Source organism: Lytechinus variegatus, chromosome 5 (genome assembly GCF_018143015.1).
Source record: "Lytechinus variegatus isolate NC3 chromosome 5, Lvar_3.0, whole genome shotgun sequence".
Classification (NCBI taxonomy): domain Eukaryota; kingdom Metazoa; phylum Echinodermata; class Echinoidea; order Temnopleuroida; family Toxopneustidae; genus Lytechinus; species Lytechinus variegatus.
This window is the reverse complement of record NC_054744.1, coordinates 31,271,287-31,288,366: the sequence shown is the minus strand read 5'-3', so window position 1 is coordinate 31,288,366 and position 17,080 is coordinate 31,271,287. Positions and strand designations below refer to the sequence as shown.

At 37.0% G+C, this 17,080-nt stretch overlaps 1 protein-coding gene across 2 annotated transcripts; it reads left to right on the top strand.

The window, feature by feature from the left end:
* Positions 1–1,588: 1,588 nt before the first annotated feature.
* Positions 1,589–16,704, top strand: LOC121415928. Of its 2 annotated transcripts, none has more exons than XR_005970072.1 (3): positions 1,589–1,809; positions 13,237–13,450; positions 14,594–16,704. XR_005970072.1 is itself a non-coding variant. In XM_041609327.1 (3 exons), the coding sequence occupies exons 1-3, from the start codon at positions 4,058–4,060 to the stop codon at positions 14,775–14,777; spliced, it is 405 nt and encodes a 134-aa protein (XP_041465261.1). In that variant the 5' UTR covers positions 3,719–4,057; the 3' UTR covers positions 14,778–16,704. The 2 variants fall into 2 exon arrangements, 1 of the variants encoding a protein (XP_041465261.1); XM_041609327.1 differs by lacking the exon at positions 1,589–1,809 and adding an exon at positions 3,719–4,064.
* The last annotated feature ends 376 nt before the right edge of the window (positions 16,705–17,080 follow it).

The following is a 17,080-nucleotide window of genomic DNA, read 5'->3' as shown; positions in this document are numbered from 1 at the left end:
TTTAAGTTTTCAATTTGTGACGTCATACGAAGAGCTACCCCAGTTATGCAATATAAAATTCATGAATATCAATTTTGATAATGGTCAGTGATGCCACGATGACTAACTTATTTGTCCCATTTAATGGAACAATAAAAACCAAACACGGCCCTGCTGTCAAAAGGCCTCATTCGTCAGAAGCGCGATCTAGAGGGGGTTTTGGGGGTTGCAAGCCCCCCCCCAAAAAAAAAAAAAAATCCGGGGACCATTTTTTAAATATCTTATTCTTTTTTTTAAACTTGTAATTTTATTTTATTCTATTTCTATGTATTTATTTCATTTATTATTATTTTTTTTAATTCTTTTTAGGCTAACATGCCAAGGTACCCAATTATTTTTTTCTGTGTTGTTAACTGGCCTTACATTGCAGGAAAATGCAAATTAATTTTACAAATGTTCATGGGGGTTAATCTGGCAACGACCTTTATACCGGGCCTCCATACCAAAAATAGTGGTGTTTTAGATGCAAGGAAACGCCATTAAAGGCACACACAGATTTTCAAAAATTTTCCCTACTGTGGCCGGGGCACCCTCCTCCCACACCCTCCCCCTCTCTCGCTTGGACCCGGTCGCTACGCTCCCTCGCATACCACCCCAACTCCAACCCCCCTTATAAAAAGCGGGATCCGCCCCTCAGTGTTCGTGAAGGAATTTTCCTACTGACGATGACTTTCTCTTCAACAAGCAGAAGTTCAAGAATAACATAACTTTATAACAAAACTATCAAAAATCAGAGTTGTTTAGCGCCATGAGAAAAAATTGAAGCAATTTCTATCTACTAGTATATCATTTGCCAAACACCTAGCTATAGCGCAGCATATATGGCTTACATGCAGCGCCCCTATGGGGCGCCAAGTGTCCGCCAGTATATTCTGTGCAATTCAAGCAATTCCGTACACAAAATGTGTTTTTATTCAGACGAAAATCTTTTCGTCATGACGCTGTTTTATTTCGTACACAAAATTGATTTTGTGTCACACAAAATTAATTTTGTCTCAACGAAAAAAATTTCGTCTAGACGAAATGTAATTGCGTCCACAAACTTTTTTTGGCGTGCCATACTCCGTCCAATTCACGCCATTCCGTACACAAAAGTTTTTTTGTTCATATGAAAATGAGTTCGTCATGATGCAATTTTATTTCATATACGAAATTATTCTTGTCACACAAAATAAATTTTCGTCGAGACAAAATGTAATTTCGTCCACAAAATTTATTTCGTACACACGAAATGAATTTTGATCTAACAAAATGGCACCCCAAGTGTTCAAAGGAAAATTCTGTAGGAAAATTTGTGTTTCACTCCAACGAAATTCATTTCGTCATGATGCAGTGTGATTTCGTATACGAAATTTATTTTGTGTCACACTTATAATCAATTTCGTCGAGACGGAATAAAATTGCGTCCTCAAAATTCATTTCGTTGCGATGCGAATATCTATTCCGTCGATGAAATGATTTTGTGTCACATCACAAAAAATTCTGTCGACGAAATGATTTTGTGTCACATCACAAAAAATTCCGTCCATGTAAAATAATTCTGTCTCCTCTTTCTGGCAGGGTATATGAGATCGTCGCTGATTGGCTGCACCTTGCTCAAGCCGATCTTCGATCGATCGATATCCGGCCGCGGGACGGTCACACTCACAGGTCGGCATGTTGGTGAACCTTTCCTGTTTAGCTTAGATTTCACGTTATCATGGTTATTCATGCCAACAAGAGCTGCAAACAACTTCTCTAATTAGTAGAATGTGGACGGACATTGCATTCGTAAGTTCAGCTATGTTTGAATTACGTTGAAAACAAAATGGGAAATCGTAGTGGTTGCCATACCTGCTACTTTCATTTGCAAGAAGCTGTGTACTGTAAAAATTATAGTCCCATGTATTCAAGTTTGTGTACTGTAGTCAGACAAAGGGGGGGGGGGATTGGTCTTTTCTGCACACCTAAAATGGTGAGGAATTATACAGGCTGAAGATATTTTGGCCTAGAACTTAGCAAATAATGTAAAATTCATAGTTATCATACAGAGCAAAATGCTGAAAATTTCATTGAAATCAGATGACAAATATATTTTTTTTTTAATTTGAAATAACAAATTTATTCAACAGTTTGGGCATGTTGGGCGGGCTTGGCCGCAACTTGGCGCAAGTTTACCCAGCCTCACTAACCTCGTACCCCGGGGCCGGGGCACTTGAACAAAAAAGTGGTGGGGGTGTGCCACAGGAGAGACAAAACGGGGGCCTTGGGCTTGGAGCGGGAGTATTGTAAAAAGGAGGGTCCTCGGAACGGGGTTTGGAACTAAAATTTTGTGAAATGGGGGTCCTTGGAAGTTGGAACGGATCGATCGCCAGCGTGTGAGTACGTGCGTATGCATCCCTATGGAACGGGCATCCGTGATGCAGCTAGCGCAGCCTCCGCCGGGTGCGCTCGCTCAGAGACGATGGTCGGACAGCGCTCTGTGGCCGCTTTTCACCAAAATTGCAGCAGATCAATGCGACCGGAATGGCGTAACGAAAAATATGCGAAGCTTTGGAGCGAATTTCTTCTTTTTTCTAGATAAGAACAAAATGCTTTGCCTTGGAGCAGCTTTCTTTGTTTTTTTCTCAATAAGACAAAAATGCTATGCCTTGGCTTGGAACGGAAATTTGGGTGTAAAAATGGGGGTCCCCTCCGCGGCACATACCCACTATGCATTATATACTGAGTGCCCCCCCCCCCTGGGCCTCGTACTAGTGTGAGTGCCCTAGCCTACTCCACTTACACGTATTGCGATGTTTCAGTCTTGATTCAGGCCCTCTTCAAATTCAGCTCCTCTGTAATTATGCTCTCGCAGACAAAGTCCGGAGGGGGCATTAAGCGTTCCACCTGTCCATTGATTTGCCTGCCTCCCCCCCCCCACCCCCACTTGGTTTCAGTGCAATAAATTGAAATATATTTGATTGTTTTTTTTTTAAATTTAGGTGTGTTGGTAGATGACACTCTAGGCACCGTGCCTATTAATTCCTGTGTTAAAAAAGTGAGTGCACGCGAATTAAAAGTTGGACTTAAATTACTAGATTTTAACATGGAACTCCATTAAGAAAACTATTTTTAATTAGTCCCTAGATACTACTTCTTTTCTTGGGGTATTGAAGCCTATTCGTCCAGAACTTGCTCAACTTTTGCGACTAGCCTTGTCGCCATAGGGTTGTACACATCCTCGTTTAATACTGATTGTCACGTGACACGGCAATGTGTGTGTGTGTGTGTCGTTAGGCTGTTTGGCCTGTATTCAAGGCGTTCTATCCGTTATGATTTTATATTGAAGCAGAATACATCAGGTATAGGCCCATGTCAAGTCAAATCGATACAGGGATCGAGGAGGGGGGAGGGGTAGAGCAAAAAATTCCCAGTCACATGGTATGAAAATGATATTTTTTAATGATTGTTCATGCATTAGGGCAAACCCCTGTGTGGCAGGAGCATGATGAGTAAAAAAAATGAAATAGTAGAAAGAAAGAGGCCGAAACATATGGCACGTGGGAATAAAGTTGCTTTGTATGTTCCAAGCGAATGAAGCAAGCGAGAAAAAACCTTTCGTGCAAATCTAAATTTGAGACAGATATCTTACCTTACACTTTTCCTAATTTTGGTTTCTTTAATTCCCTTCATTTTTTTATATCTTGGTTGTACGTAGAACATTCGGGGGCATGCACTGGGCATAACCCTGGCTTGTGTACCCCAGTGCTAAATCAGCAGGTGGGTTTTGATATCTCTGGATCTTTAGCAATTTTAAAACTTTTTATAGTTGTAATGGATGAGAAAATCCCTGCAATCTGATTGGTTGAGAGCAATGCAAAAATTTTACTGGGCTGCATGAACGATATCGCGATAATCAAAACGCAACGATATCCACTGTAAACAAGCAATCGTCCGAAAAGGTCATTGTGATGTCATCGCGCATGTACTGTTACCGTCGCTTGTTTACGTCAAAATTTGAATTTCGATCAAAGCAGAATGAATCAAAGGATGCAAAATGATCTGTAAGTACAAATACGGTACCGTAATTGTCATTGGGATTAAAACTGCCCACATACTCGTTAGTTGAGAAGTCCAGACATACATGTACGATCTAACGTTAGATCTATACTGCCCTGGGCTGGCTGTGCACAGCGAAATATCCACTGCAGGCCCAGGCAGGCGCTGGCCCCCGGCGCGGCCCGCATACACACACACAGCTACATGTATTGGAGGTCGGAGGCTGCCTCAACTGCTCAAGATATAGTCAATGCAAAGCTGTATCTGGCATTTTGGGTATAACAATATCTTTGTGGCAACATTATCCAGTTAAGCCCATATTTATGTTGTCCAGGGTTATCAAAGTGTCTGCGCTCTGCATTAGATTTTGGAATTTTCATGCATCGATCCGGTAAATAAATCATGCGTCCAGTAAATAAATCATGCGTCCGGTAAAAAAAATCATGTGTCCGGTAAATTAAATTTACCGGACGCATGAAATTATCATGCATCCAGTAAATCATTAATTTTTGTGGTTTATTAAAAAAAAAATTCCATTCTATAAAACAGATGATGCATGGGTTTCTTTCGTGGGTCAGTGGAACTGTGTGCATGTGGTTACCTTGTACACAGAGTTCCTACTGACCCACTCTAACGCATCATTTGTATATAGATGGCTACTATTTTTTATTAAATCGCGAGTGTAGACCTAAATGTAATTATAGAAAAACATTTCGTTAAGGTTTTTATTTTTTTGACCCCCCCCATAAAAGAAGGAAAAACAATTATAAATGAAGTTATAATATACACCCCTTTAATGATTTCGCTTTTTCTTCTCTCTTTTCCCCTCCTTTTTTTTTGGGGGGGACCTTTTCGTTTATTTCCCAGTCTTCCCTTTCTCCCCCCCCCCCTCTCTCTTTCTTTCTTTCCTTTTCTCTTATCTGGATTTTTTTCCGGTGAAATCCACTAGGGATCAAGGGCCAGCCTGCATGCCCCTGCAGCGGTTTACGCCTCTGCCGTGGTATACGCATGATCTTAACCCTAAAAAGACTGAATCAGCCCCCCCTCGACATTTTTCGTGATAAATCCGCCGCGCAAATCTTTTTGACCGCGTTGCTCGCTGACTTTTTACTTTCAAGTCTCGCACAACTTTTGAGACCAAAATTGTGACCCCCGGGTACACACTTTCGAAATTACGCAACATTTCGTTCGTGCATGCAGACCCAAAATTACTCAAAAACGTGAATTTGTGTACAAATCCAATACAAATAGTGTTTTTAGCCAAAATTCATAAATGTATTATTATTTTTCCTTTTACTGCTTAAAATCAATTTATTTTATCTTTTTCATGGTCAAAATAAAGTCCCTGACAATTTCCATTGAAAAAACAATGAAAAACAAAGTCGAAAAACAATGAAATACATAAGAAATTTAGAAAACAATAGAATACATAAGAAAATAAACATGATGTTGAAATTTTTTAAAAATAAATTTGATCAGATGCCTATCTAGAGTAGGTGAAACAAAAATTAGCATTTCAGGGGCATTATTTTATTAATTAGAGCAAACTAATGATTTTACGCAAAAATTAGCATAATTAATGAAACATGAGATTTTTTGCATAATTTGATGTGATAATTTGGTAGATTATGCCATGGGTAATGTGTGCCAATTTTCGTCGCGATCGCGCAATCGACGTCCGAGATCATAAGGGGGCGCTGAATCAGCCCCCTCCCCAGTCTTCTTAGGCATCGAAATAGCCCAGTCTATTTAGGGTTAATCATGATTAAAACTAGAGGTAAATCCAAGATTTTCCAAAGTAGGGGGGGGGGTGGGGTGAATTTTCTCAAGTACAATTAGACAACTCCCAAAAAAGGTTCTCACTTAAAAAAAACCGGTCATTTTGTCTCACGTAAAGTGATGGTCACTAAAAATGAAAGTCATTTCGTTCGCGTGATATTCGGCAAGCTCCCCCCAAAAAAATAAATAAGAAAAGGGAAAGTCATTTTGTCCATGTTATATTTGGCAACCCCCCCAAAAAAAAAAAATTAAAATTAAAAAAAGGTTTTAACTGTAATAATGATCGAAGGTAATTTTGTCTTGCGTAAAATTTGACAAATGAAAAATAAGATTGTCACTAAAAAAATTGAATGTAATTTTGACCCACATAAAATTTGGCAAGCCCCCCCCCAAAAAAAATGAAAAGGTTTTAACAAGCAAAAAAAAGGCTAAAAAGAGAAAGAAGAGACAAGAATATAAACGAAATATATCCCCATTACAAATAATGCTGTGATCATCATGAGGGAGGGGTCGCATAACTAATATAATTCCAAAATATTTACTATAAATCTCAATAGGGGGATCGTGTAGAAATGCTCACCAACAGTGAGCATTAATATAATCCATTTTAATTTCAACTAATTTTATAAAGTATTAAATGTCTTCCCACCAAATGAAAGTCATATCGCATAACTCCAATTTGTATTAAGGCGTACATTTACCAAAGTCTTGAGTTTGAAATCAGATTCAGAACAGCATTGTCCAACCGGCAACCCATATTTTGGGTAATGTCGCCTATGAGGTCCAAACATTAACATTAATCATTGGTACTAGGAGTGTGTGTATTTTGAGTTTTTGACAGACGTATATCAATCAGGTTTGATTATTTACGTCTGGGACCGACCTTTAATGTCACAATCCGAAAGACGTGATCAGGGCTCGAACCTCTGCATCAATGTGTAACTTCCCCACAGCTTGGAGTGGGTGACACCATAGGAGTGGATGACACCATAGTAATAATAATAATAATATTCCACATATTTATATAGCGCTTAATGCATCGGAACGACGTCTCTAAGAGACTAAGCGCTTTCCAGACTCAGTATTACCACGGTCATCAGAACCTTGTATGCCTGCGTACAATGTATGCACCTTCTCCACTCCCTGGGGAGCACTCCAACAAGAGTTCCAAGACTCAATTGCTAGGCATACTACATTATACATAGGCTTTCACATCCTACCAGGTACCCATTTAACACCTGGTGGAGAGTGGCAAAGTGGATTAACGCCTTGCCAAAGGACGCTAGTCCATGGCGGGATTCGAACACACGACCCTCTGATAGTACAGGCCAAGTTTGAATTTGGAGTCGGCAGGTCAAAACACATTAAATATGCAATTTAGTTTCCGCATGATAATGTCTTTTTTATGAGTTATGAAATATTCTACTTATTTGAACAAATTTGGGTGTGTAGGTAGATGATACCAATACAGGCTAAGTTCGAATTCGGAATATGCTGGTCAAAGATCACAGCTCATTAAATATGCGAGTTGGATTCCTCACGATATCTTATCAAAAGTCATCAGATTTTTTAAAATTTGGGTGTGTTGGTAGATGATGATGCACAGCATTTATATAGTGCCATATATCTGTTAAAGACATTCCAAGGCGTATTGGAGGAGCCAGCCAATCTGGGTCGCCTACAAGGGTGCGCACACAGAACTGTGACCCGCAGGTATCTCCTCCTCCCAATTACTGGTTGGGGGTATCCAGGTGGACCACTACACTGGGTCATAATATGCGAGTTGGTTTCCTCATAATAACTTATAAATATTCAACAGATTTTTTTTAAATGGGTGTTTAGGTAGATGACACCAAAATACAGGCTGAGATCGAATTAAGAGTCGGTCGAAGCTAATTAACGGCTATGCGAGATCAGCTCATAAAGAGAGTTGCATGTGTCATACATGTACCTTGATTTTCTGCTGCACGGCGGCATAAAAAGTACCCTTGAGTGGCCTAGCCCGAGGACTATGTCACAATTGTCATGAATATTCATTACATGGGCTGATGATATCACATCCCACTTTCCTTTTCCTTGATAGTTAATATTGTACACAAAATTATAATTGCTTCATTTTGTCATGTGTAATTGATATGTCTCCATTCTAATTAAGTAAGTTGCTGTGATCCAATTGTTACTTGTAATTTTTTTTTAATAAACCTAATTTCATACAAAATGCAAAAGAACAAGTGGGGTATGACATCAGTTTGCTCACTGAATATTCATGCATGCCCAGAACTGTTCCACAGGAATATATTTTAAATTCAACAACTTTGCTATTTTCCGATTTTGATCAAATTTCCAGCATTTTTCTCTGTGAATTTTACTCTATTTCTTGAGACATAATCAATTATGAATATCTTCAACCCGGAGCAATCATGTTGGTATTGGAATAATGTTACATGTAGGCCTATTAAGCACTAACACCTATTGTTCTACTTGGCCCGGCCAGAGGCAAGACTTCCAGATTGATGCTCTTTCAAGAATTGAATTACATCCTGGATAGAAATTATGAGCTTGTCTTGTAATGGTTTGGGGATGAAGGGATCAGACCAGTGCCGTAACTAATACCCCTTTCATAAACCCAATTATTTTGCTAATAGCAGTATAATTTGGTCGTAAAATCGGAGGAGGACCAGAGTTATCGCTTTATTTTGATGCTGCAATTATCCGCAGCAGAATCGGGACCAGATTTTGACTTTATGAACGCATTTCTAAATGCGGATAATTGCCATGGAGCGGTCACAGGGTCACCCTTTTCCGAAACAACCGCATCGGAGGGGTGTGTGTGTGCAATTGCCATGAAGATTATCCTCCTTTTTCAGGACGGGCGCTTGTAAAATAGTACGGATTATTTTCAGAGTTTATGAACACAATTTTTATTGAATTATCCGCATTACTCTTAGGCGGCTAATTGGAGGATAGGTTTATGAAAGGGGTATAAGATTTTTTTTTCTCAGGGGGAGGGGTCAACTTGGGTCCTTGCTTTTTCAGGGGGGCACCATTTTGTTCTCTGTGTGTGTATATGTGTCACAAGGGTGGATCAGACTTTCGCCAATAGGGCTGGGGCCCAAAATTATCTTCAGGTCTATATTTTCCCTGATCAGTCACTTCTTAGCTTTATTCTTATAAAATAACATCAATATGAAATAATCACGTAGGCCTTATATAAAAAGTGCAAAGGCAAGCAATTTTTTTTCTTACTTTTTTTGGAACTTTTATATATGTATTTAGGATGTATTTTGTCCTGAAAATTTAACATTCTAGGCACCGTTTGTGATCCTGAACAAGATGTGTGTGTTCTAGATAATTACTGAGAATGCCAAGCACGAACATAATTTTTAATAAGTGTTCTAGCATGATCCTGTTAAGGACTGTTTAACCATGAGGATGGTACATATTTCAATAATGGGAATGCGAAGCACGAGCTGAAAATTGTTGACATTCCGACCTAAAAAAAATGGTCATTTGTTCTATGCACTAGATCATAAAATGATAGGTACGTAACTAAATAATTGATGCGAGTGCAAATTGGGAATTTGAGTGTGGCAAACTGATTCTGTTTGGTTCTGCTTGCGTAGACTGGGGCCCGTTTCTCAACACCGTTAAGTCTTCTAACTTCTTAACTAAATTGGAAATAGTTAGCTACCTGTTAGCGAACTGTTTCACGAATCCCTCTTTGCCAAGATCGGGGACAACTTGACCAAATAGTTATGACATCTCCAAACCTGTCATAACTTACTTCTTTCTTAAGGGTCAAGTCCACCTCAGAAAAAATGTTGATTTGAATCAATGGAGAAAGACCAGACAAGCACAATGCTGAAAATTTCATCAAAATCGGATGTAAAATAATAAATTAATGACATTTCAAAGTTTCGCTTATTTTGAACAAAATAGTTATATTAACGAGCCAGTTACATTCAAATGAGAGAGTCGATGATGTCACTCACTATTTCTTTTGTTTTTTTATTGTTTGAATTATACAATATTTCATTTTTTACAAATTTGACAATTAGGACCTCCTTGCCTGAAGCACAAAATGTTAAAATAATGTAATTCCACGTGTTCAGGGAGGAATGACACTTCATTTCACATGACAATGACGAGAAATAAAAATAATTCATATTTCATATAATAGATTACAAAAGAAATAGTGAGTGATGTCATCAGTTTCTCATTTGCATATCGACCGAGATGTGCATAACTGTTTTGTGAAATGAAGCGAAACTTTAGAATGCCATAACTTTCTTATTTTACATGCAATTTTGATGAAATTTTCAGTGTTATGGTTGTTGAATTTTTCTCTTTTTATTCAAATAAAGTTTTTGTTGGAGTGGACTTGTCCTTTATGTAGTGATATCATGTGGATAGACTGTGACATTCAAATGAGCCTCGAAATTTGAAAATTTTATTACGTAATAATTTAAAGAAAAATGAATTATATAGCAAACAAGTGGGATAAATCATTCAATAGTAATTGTAATGCACAGAAATTATAACAAGTGTTAATTTAAGGTAGTAAAATAATTGAATTGACAAAGATTCTACCACTTCAGGTCATCCATAATTGGACTCGTTTTCAGACCCTTATCAAAATTTTAATAAATTCTTCCTCTAATATACGCATAGCATTCATAAAATTGTGCGTTTAGGTATCTAAAGAGTTTAACAATCCATGATAATATATTTTTTGATGATGTTTGGAATCCTGAAAATCTGTTTGATTATCATCATGTTAAAGGCAAAAAGAAGCTGCTGAAAACTGCTTATCTAAAAAAAAAAAGAGCCAATGGAGTAAATTAGAGAGTCAAAAGGGGGCCTAAGCTTTCGATCCTAGCAGAATCTTCGTCGGAGGCAAAATGACAAACATATAAAGTGGAACAACCATGATATAGACCACAAACATCCAACAGCAACACTAGAAACCATCATGTTAGGAAGAAAGCCTTATGGTTTACTTACGTAAACTATTCAAATTTTATATCTTGGGATAAATATCTCAATGTCCACTTACATGTGATTTTTTTTATCATGATATGAATTAGTGTTAATTTCATTTCCTCAGAAATTTAATGCCCATGTCTGCATGTTTAAGTACTTTTTAAGCATATTTTGCCTCTATTTTTTGCAACTTTTGGAAAATTTGCTATTTTGTGACTAAGGCTACGTCTGGTATGTACTTTCCACCAATAGTATCAATATGATATTAATGGATTCTAGTTAATCCTTTTGGGTAATTTTGGAACTAATTCTGTGTTTGGTAGATAAATAGGACTAACTTGTCCAGGTGTTGAGAAACGGGCCCCTGCTGATGAGTAGGCCTAGAGTTTTTATGCCCCTGCAGATGAAGCCCGGAGGGGGCATTAAGTGTTGCCCCTGTCAGCCCCCCCCCCCTTGGTTTCCGCGCAATAACTTGAAAAACATTCAATGGATTTAAAAAAATTTGGTGTGTAGGTAGATGTCACCAAAATACAGGCTAAGTTCACAGCTCATTATGCAAGTTGGTTCAAAATTTATTTTTTTGATTACATTTATATGCGTATTGATTTCTGCATGATATTAAGTTCAATCATATTGAATGGATTTCTGATCGCGTTAACTGGGGCCCGGGTTGGCACGTTTTAACCAGTGTGTTTTAAAACACATTTTTTTTACTTGTGTGTTATAAATAAATCCTCTTTCTCTTCCCCCTTTACTCTTTCTTGATTGCTTTGTCATGTTCCTCTTCTCCCTGTTCAATCTTGCACAGCAATCAATATTAAGAATATCATTTTAACAAACAAATCTATGTGATTAGCTCACTTTTATCTACAATAAATTCGTAAACATGGCAGGGCCACACAACATTCAAGACTATTTTTGGAATGCATGCATGGTTACGCAGTTATGATATACACAAGTGCATATTATCAGATCCCGAATTGCTTAAAAACTTGATTTCATGTACAACTCAATGTGAGTCATTGCCAAAATTTGTATCTGTATCATTATTTTCAGAAATTGCTGAAAATTTCTATTAGTAATAAATTTCAAAATCTGTACATAAGAAAAATGAAAAAGTAAAAAAAAAAACATTACCAGTAACCTACATAGACTGGGCTATTTCATTTCCTAAGAAGACTGGGGGGGGGGGGGGGCTTTATGATCTGGGTAGTCAATCATGGGATCACAGCGATGATTGGCAAACGCATTACCCATGGTATATTCTAAAAAACTATAATCAAATTTTGCCTAAATCTCATTGCTAATTTACGCGTAAAATCAAAAGTTTGCTCTAATTAACTAAATAATGCCCCTGAAATGATCACTTTTGGTTCACAGACTCAATATATTTCAACATCACACTTATTTTCTTATGTGTTTATTGTTGTTTCAATGGAAATAGTCGGGGACCATATTTGACCGTAAAAAAGTTGAAATTAATTGATTTTAATCAGTAAAAGGAAATATAATGGCACATTTATGAATTATGGCTAAAAACACTATTTCCATAGATTTGTACGCAAATTCACATTTTTCCAGCAACTTTTGGTCTGCATGCACTTCCAAAATGTTGTGTAATTTCGAAAGCACATACCAGGGGGTCGCAATTTTGGTCTCAAAAGTTGCGCGAGACTCGAAAAAGTGAGTGATGCTGTAAGTCTGTGAGTGATGCGGTAAAAAAAATTGTGCAGTGGATTTATTGCAAAATATGACAAGGGGGTAAATCAGCCCCCAGTCTCATAAGGGTTAAAAACATTATATAGGCCTACTGATTGTTTTTAATATACATTTGATCAGAATTCCTGAATTAAAAAAATAAGTAGTTCAAGGGCTATATTTATAGGTTTGAATTGAATTTGTATTTTATGCCCTAAAATTGGTATAATTGATTCAAATGAAATAAAGCATATTGATTTACCCGAAATGAAATTAAGCTTTGAAACCCAATGTATATCAATTTTTCCATTGTGCAAATTCTCCTCGCCCCCCCCCCCCCCCTCGATTGACAAGACTCAGGACACCTAGGGACAACACGTATATAATCATGTATTAGGAATGAAATGTCATATTACTTATAAAGTGTTTTTTTTTGTAGGCATTCAATTTCCATGATTTAGTAATTTGGGGGGAAATATCAACTTTTCTGTTCAAAATTCATAAACAAAATTGTGGTAATCTCTTATTAAAACATCAAGAACTGAAATCTTATTTTATTTAGTGATAGTTTAATTGATTTACAGAAAATTGCATCATAAAACAATAAAAAAACATTTTGTACTACAATTCTGCGGGGGCATCTGTTTCCTTTGGACACGTCAAACTTTCTTAATTATGTGTAATTGATTCTATGACATGTGTTTACATTTGCTGCAGATTCCCATTCAGCCATTGGACTGAACCGGTACCAAGACCGGAACTGTAACACAGTAAGGATGGTCAATATGAAGCGAGCTTCATTGAATTCCTCCAAGAGCTCTGTACTCTGTTCTGATCATTTTGAAGATGCTTGCTTTGACCTGGGCAGACGATACGTCTTAAACAGGATGCTGTCCCAACCATATTTGATTTCCCGCCTCGTCTTCAGAAGGTACAGTGGATCTATATCATACATGCGTTCTAAAGAAATATATATTCTGTTTTATCTACCTTTGTTTTGATAGAACATTGCTTTAATTATTCAATTTTCAGTAGCAAAATAGAGATGAAAATTATCCTAATCAGGAGGATAACCATGGACCGGGGCCTATACTGTGTATTTACAGTAAACTACTAAATAAATATATTTTTTAAAATTTGGTTTAACTCATAATCCTGGGCTACTTTGAGATTGCATAGCCCAGGGAGGGGGAGGTGGGCTTTTTTGGTCCCCCTCTTCAGATCTTGCCTCTGATCAAAACGAAAACCAATGCACACATCAACATCAATGTAATCTGCAAGCATGGAACTAAAGGTTACAGAATTCATTAAAATTTATTGTTAATAAATTAGTAATGCTAATTTATGCGTAATAGAGAATTCTTTGTTTTAAAGGTTAATCTCTAAAGAATTCCCGAAATTCTATGATTTCTAACAAAGTTGCTCAAAAATAAATGGTAAATGACATTTGTAATCTTATGTATTTTATTGTTTCTATAATTCCATATGTATTTCTTTGTTTTGGGGCCTTATGTATTTTATAGTTTTTTTATGGGATCTGTTCATGGCACTATTCTGATTATAAAAAGCAAAGATTTGATTATTTTCAACCAATAAGTGCAAGAATAATGATAAATTTGTCAATTATGACTGAAAATAGAATTTCCATTGGATTAAATGTGTATACAAAATAATATTTTTGAGCAATTTTTGGTCCGACATAAACTCATAAAATGTTGCGTAACTGAATATCCGGGTGTCTCAAAAGCTCTGCAGAATTGACCAAAAAGTAATCATGGTACCTCATTTCTCATTGTGGACTTATCATGAAAAATGTGGATGGGGAGGGGAGCTTATTAAGCCCCCCCCCCCCCCCGGGGCTAGATAGGGTTTATATATCATCATGTATATTTTTAAAAAAATTATCTTGTTGCAAGTCACTGCAAAAGGTTTGATTTCTAAACGAATATTGTTCTTCATGGATAATCGAATATTTGATTGAAAAATTATCTTTGAATAGTTATCTTTTAATTCTTGTATCTGTTTTTGTTCAATATTCTTTTTTCTTATTTTTTTATTAATTCGTCTCCTACAGAATTCACCCAAACCAAGGTATTTCCCAAAAGACTTTTCGATTCAGCAAACAACCTCCCAGATACTGCAAAGACACCAGTGCCAAAGTCTTCAGCACCTTAATTTCTCGAAGACCACTCCTACTGAATACCAGAAAGTCCAAGAGGGGTAAAGTGGAAGTCAACAACAATAATGGACTGTATTAAAACTTGGAGAAGAGGCTGAAAACCACACAGAAGTCCTACCTTATACATTACTTGCTTTTAAGTTTGGACAAACATTGATTTGCACAACTTTACAACAAAAAATTTACGCTGTGTGGATTCTGATTATTTAAAATAGCTCAATGAAAACGTTTATCACTGGGCATGTAACAAAAATGAATTCATTGAATTTGAAGATGTCTTACAGTATATTCATTCTGATTTGAATGTCAGAAGAGAAAAAAGTTTGTGAAAAGTAGGAATGACGGCAAGCTGACAGAAGAATAGAATACATGTAGGATAGAACAAGGCCACAGTTATAAATGAGCTGTTGGATAGAGACAAAAAGATGAATTAAGAATGGGGGTGATAGAGAAATAGAGACAGGAATTGGGGAGCCTGTGATGAATGCCTGAGAAAGTAAAAATTACCATATTTTATTTTTTTAAGGATTTGAACAGTCAGGAAGAATGTGGTCTTTTTTCTGTTGTTATTTCTCAAAATACTGGTATGTTTTGTGTACAGAAAGGGGTATAATCCTTTGCAATAATCACTCTCACAGAAAATATTAACTAATCAAAAGAAAAGTCAAATATTTCACTGATTTACAATTGTTCGGTCACTCTCATATCTAAAGTTACCCCCCCCCCCATCATTTCAAGGTATTGGAGAGAGAGGTTGGGCAGGACATGGCTGTCAGCAGAAAAAAAATGCAGGGTGGGGCAAAACAATTTTGGGATATGTGCGAGGGAGCGAATGCGACAGAGCAGAATTTTGTGGGGGGGATATATGCGAGAGAGCAAAATGACAGAAGGAAAATGCAGGGGCCAAGAGATTTGAGGAATATGTAAGAGGGAGCGAAGTGACCAAGCAGAAGAAATGTAGAGGACAACAAATTGTTGGGTATGTGAGGGAGCAAAGCAACCAATTAAAAAAGGAGGTTAGTCAAAACGTTCTTGAATATGAGTAAGGAAGCAACTTGTTCACTTCCGAGCAGTAGGACTCGTTTTAAAATAGCTTAGGAAATATGTGTTTCCTAAGCATGGTAAACACATATTGTAGGCCTATAGTACAATTTAGGTGCTCTAAGAGTTAAATTCTGAATGAGCTGCATTTGCTGGTAAATCATGCGCAGAGGATCTTTGTCTTTTATCCATTTCTACACTTTTCTTTAGATTTCAGTTTTAAGGCGGGAAGGATCCCACCCTCCTGTGGATGCTAATATTTTGACTGACCCTGGGTAAATAGAATTACAAAAACAAAAATGATGTTTTAATATGAGATTTTTTAATGCCCCTTGAAAGTCCACCATCTTTCTCACTCTCTCCATCTTTCTTTTTATTCATTTTAACTTTCCAATTCTTTCTCTCTTGATATCTATAAAGTTCAGGTTCACCCTTTTAACTTGCACTATTCCAAGCCCCCAACCAATTGGCATCCACAGGAATGGGGGAGTGGGGCTTCCCCCTAGAAAATAAAGTCAAACAAAAGAAAAATGTGGAAAATAGAAATGGATAAAGACAAATAATCCTCTACGCATGTCTTACCTACCAATACAGTTCATTCACAATTTAATTCTTGCAACACCTAAATTCTACTATGAGTTTACCATACTTAGAAAATGCATATTTCCTATGCCATTTTTAAACAAGTCCCTATCGCTGGGAGGGAACGTGTTGCTCACCAGCACGAATTCGAAAATATTTTGATTGACCTGGGGCCCGTTTCATAAAACATTTGCCGCAGCGGCAACTCCCATTTTCTGCGGCAAATCTCAAAACAGCGGCAAATGACAATTTCTGCGGCAATATTTGATGCAGCTATTTGAGCTGCGTCAAATATTTGCCGCAGATACTTTCAGGGGCAAATGACAATTTCTGCGACAATATTTGATCTATTTGAGTTGCGTCAAATATTGCAGCAGAAACGGCTTTTTCATCAAAATATCAACAATTTGGAGGGCCTAACAACCATATTGCTAAAGTTTTTGATGATATTGAATTGATAAATTGCTTTTTGTCATTCTAAATAGAAAATACAGGTATTTTCACTCATTGACAAAGGAGATATTTATTGAATCACTAAATTTATTGAATTGAATTTATTAAAGTCAAATTTATTTCATTAAATAGATACATAGGAACATCCATTGTGTTCCTGCAAATTTACACTTTAAAAAAGTATTTCTTTATCCTGTAAAAGAATGAATAATTGTCTCAGTTTGTCAAAGATGTTGCGTCATTGGCTTTTGAGTTTCAATTAGATTCATTTCATTATTCATAAGTGTTTTTTTTGCTGCTGTTGGT

Coding starts and splice junctions, on each gene's coding strand:
- LOC121415928 (XM_041609327.1), top strand. Junction 13,451..14,593: donor TCCCGCCTCGTCTTCAGAAG/GTACAGTGGATC, acceptor CGTCTCCTACAG/AATTCACCCAAACCAAGGTA.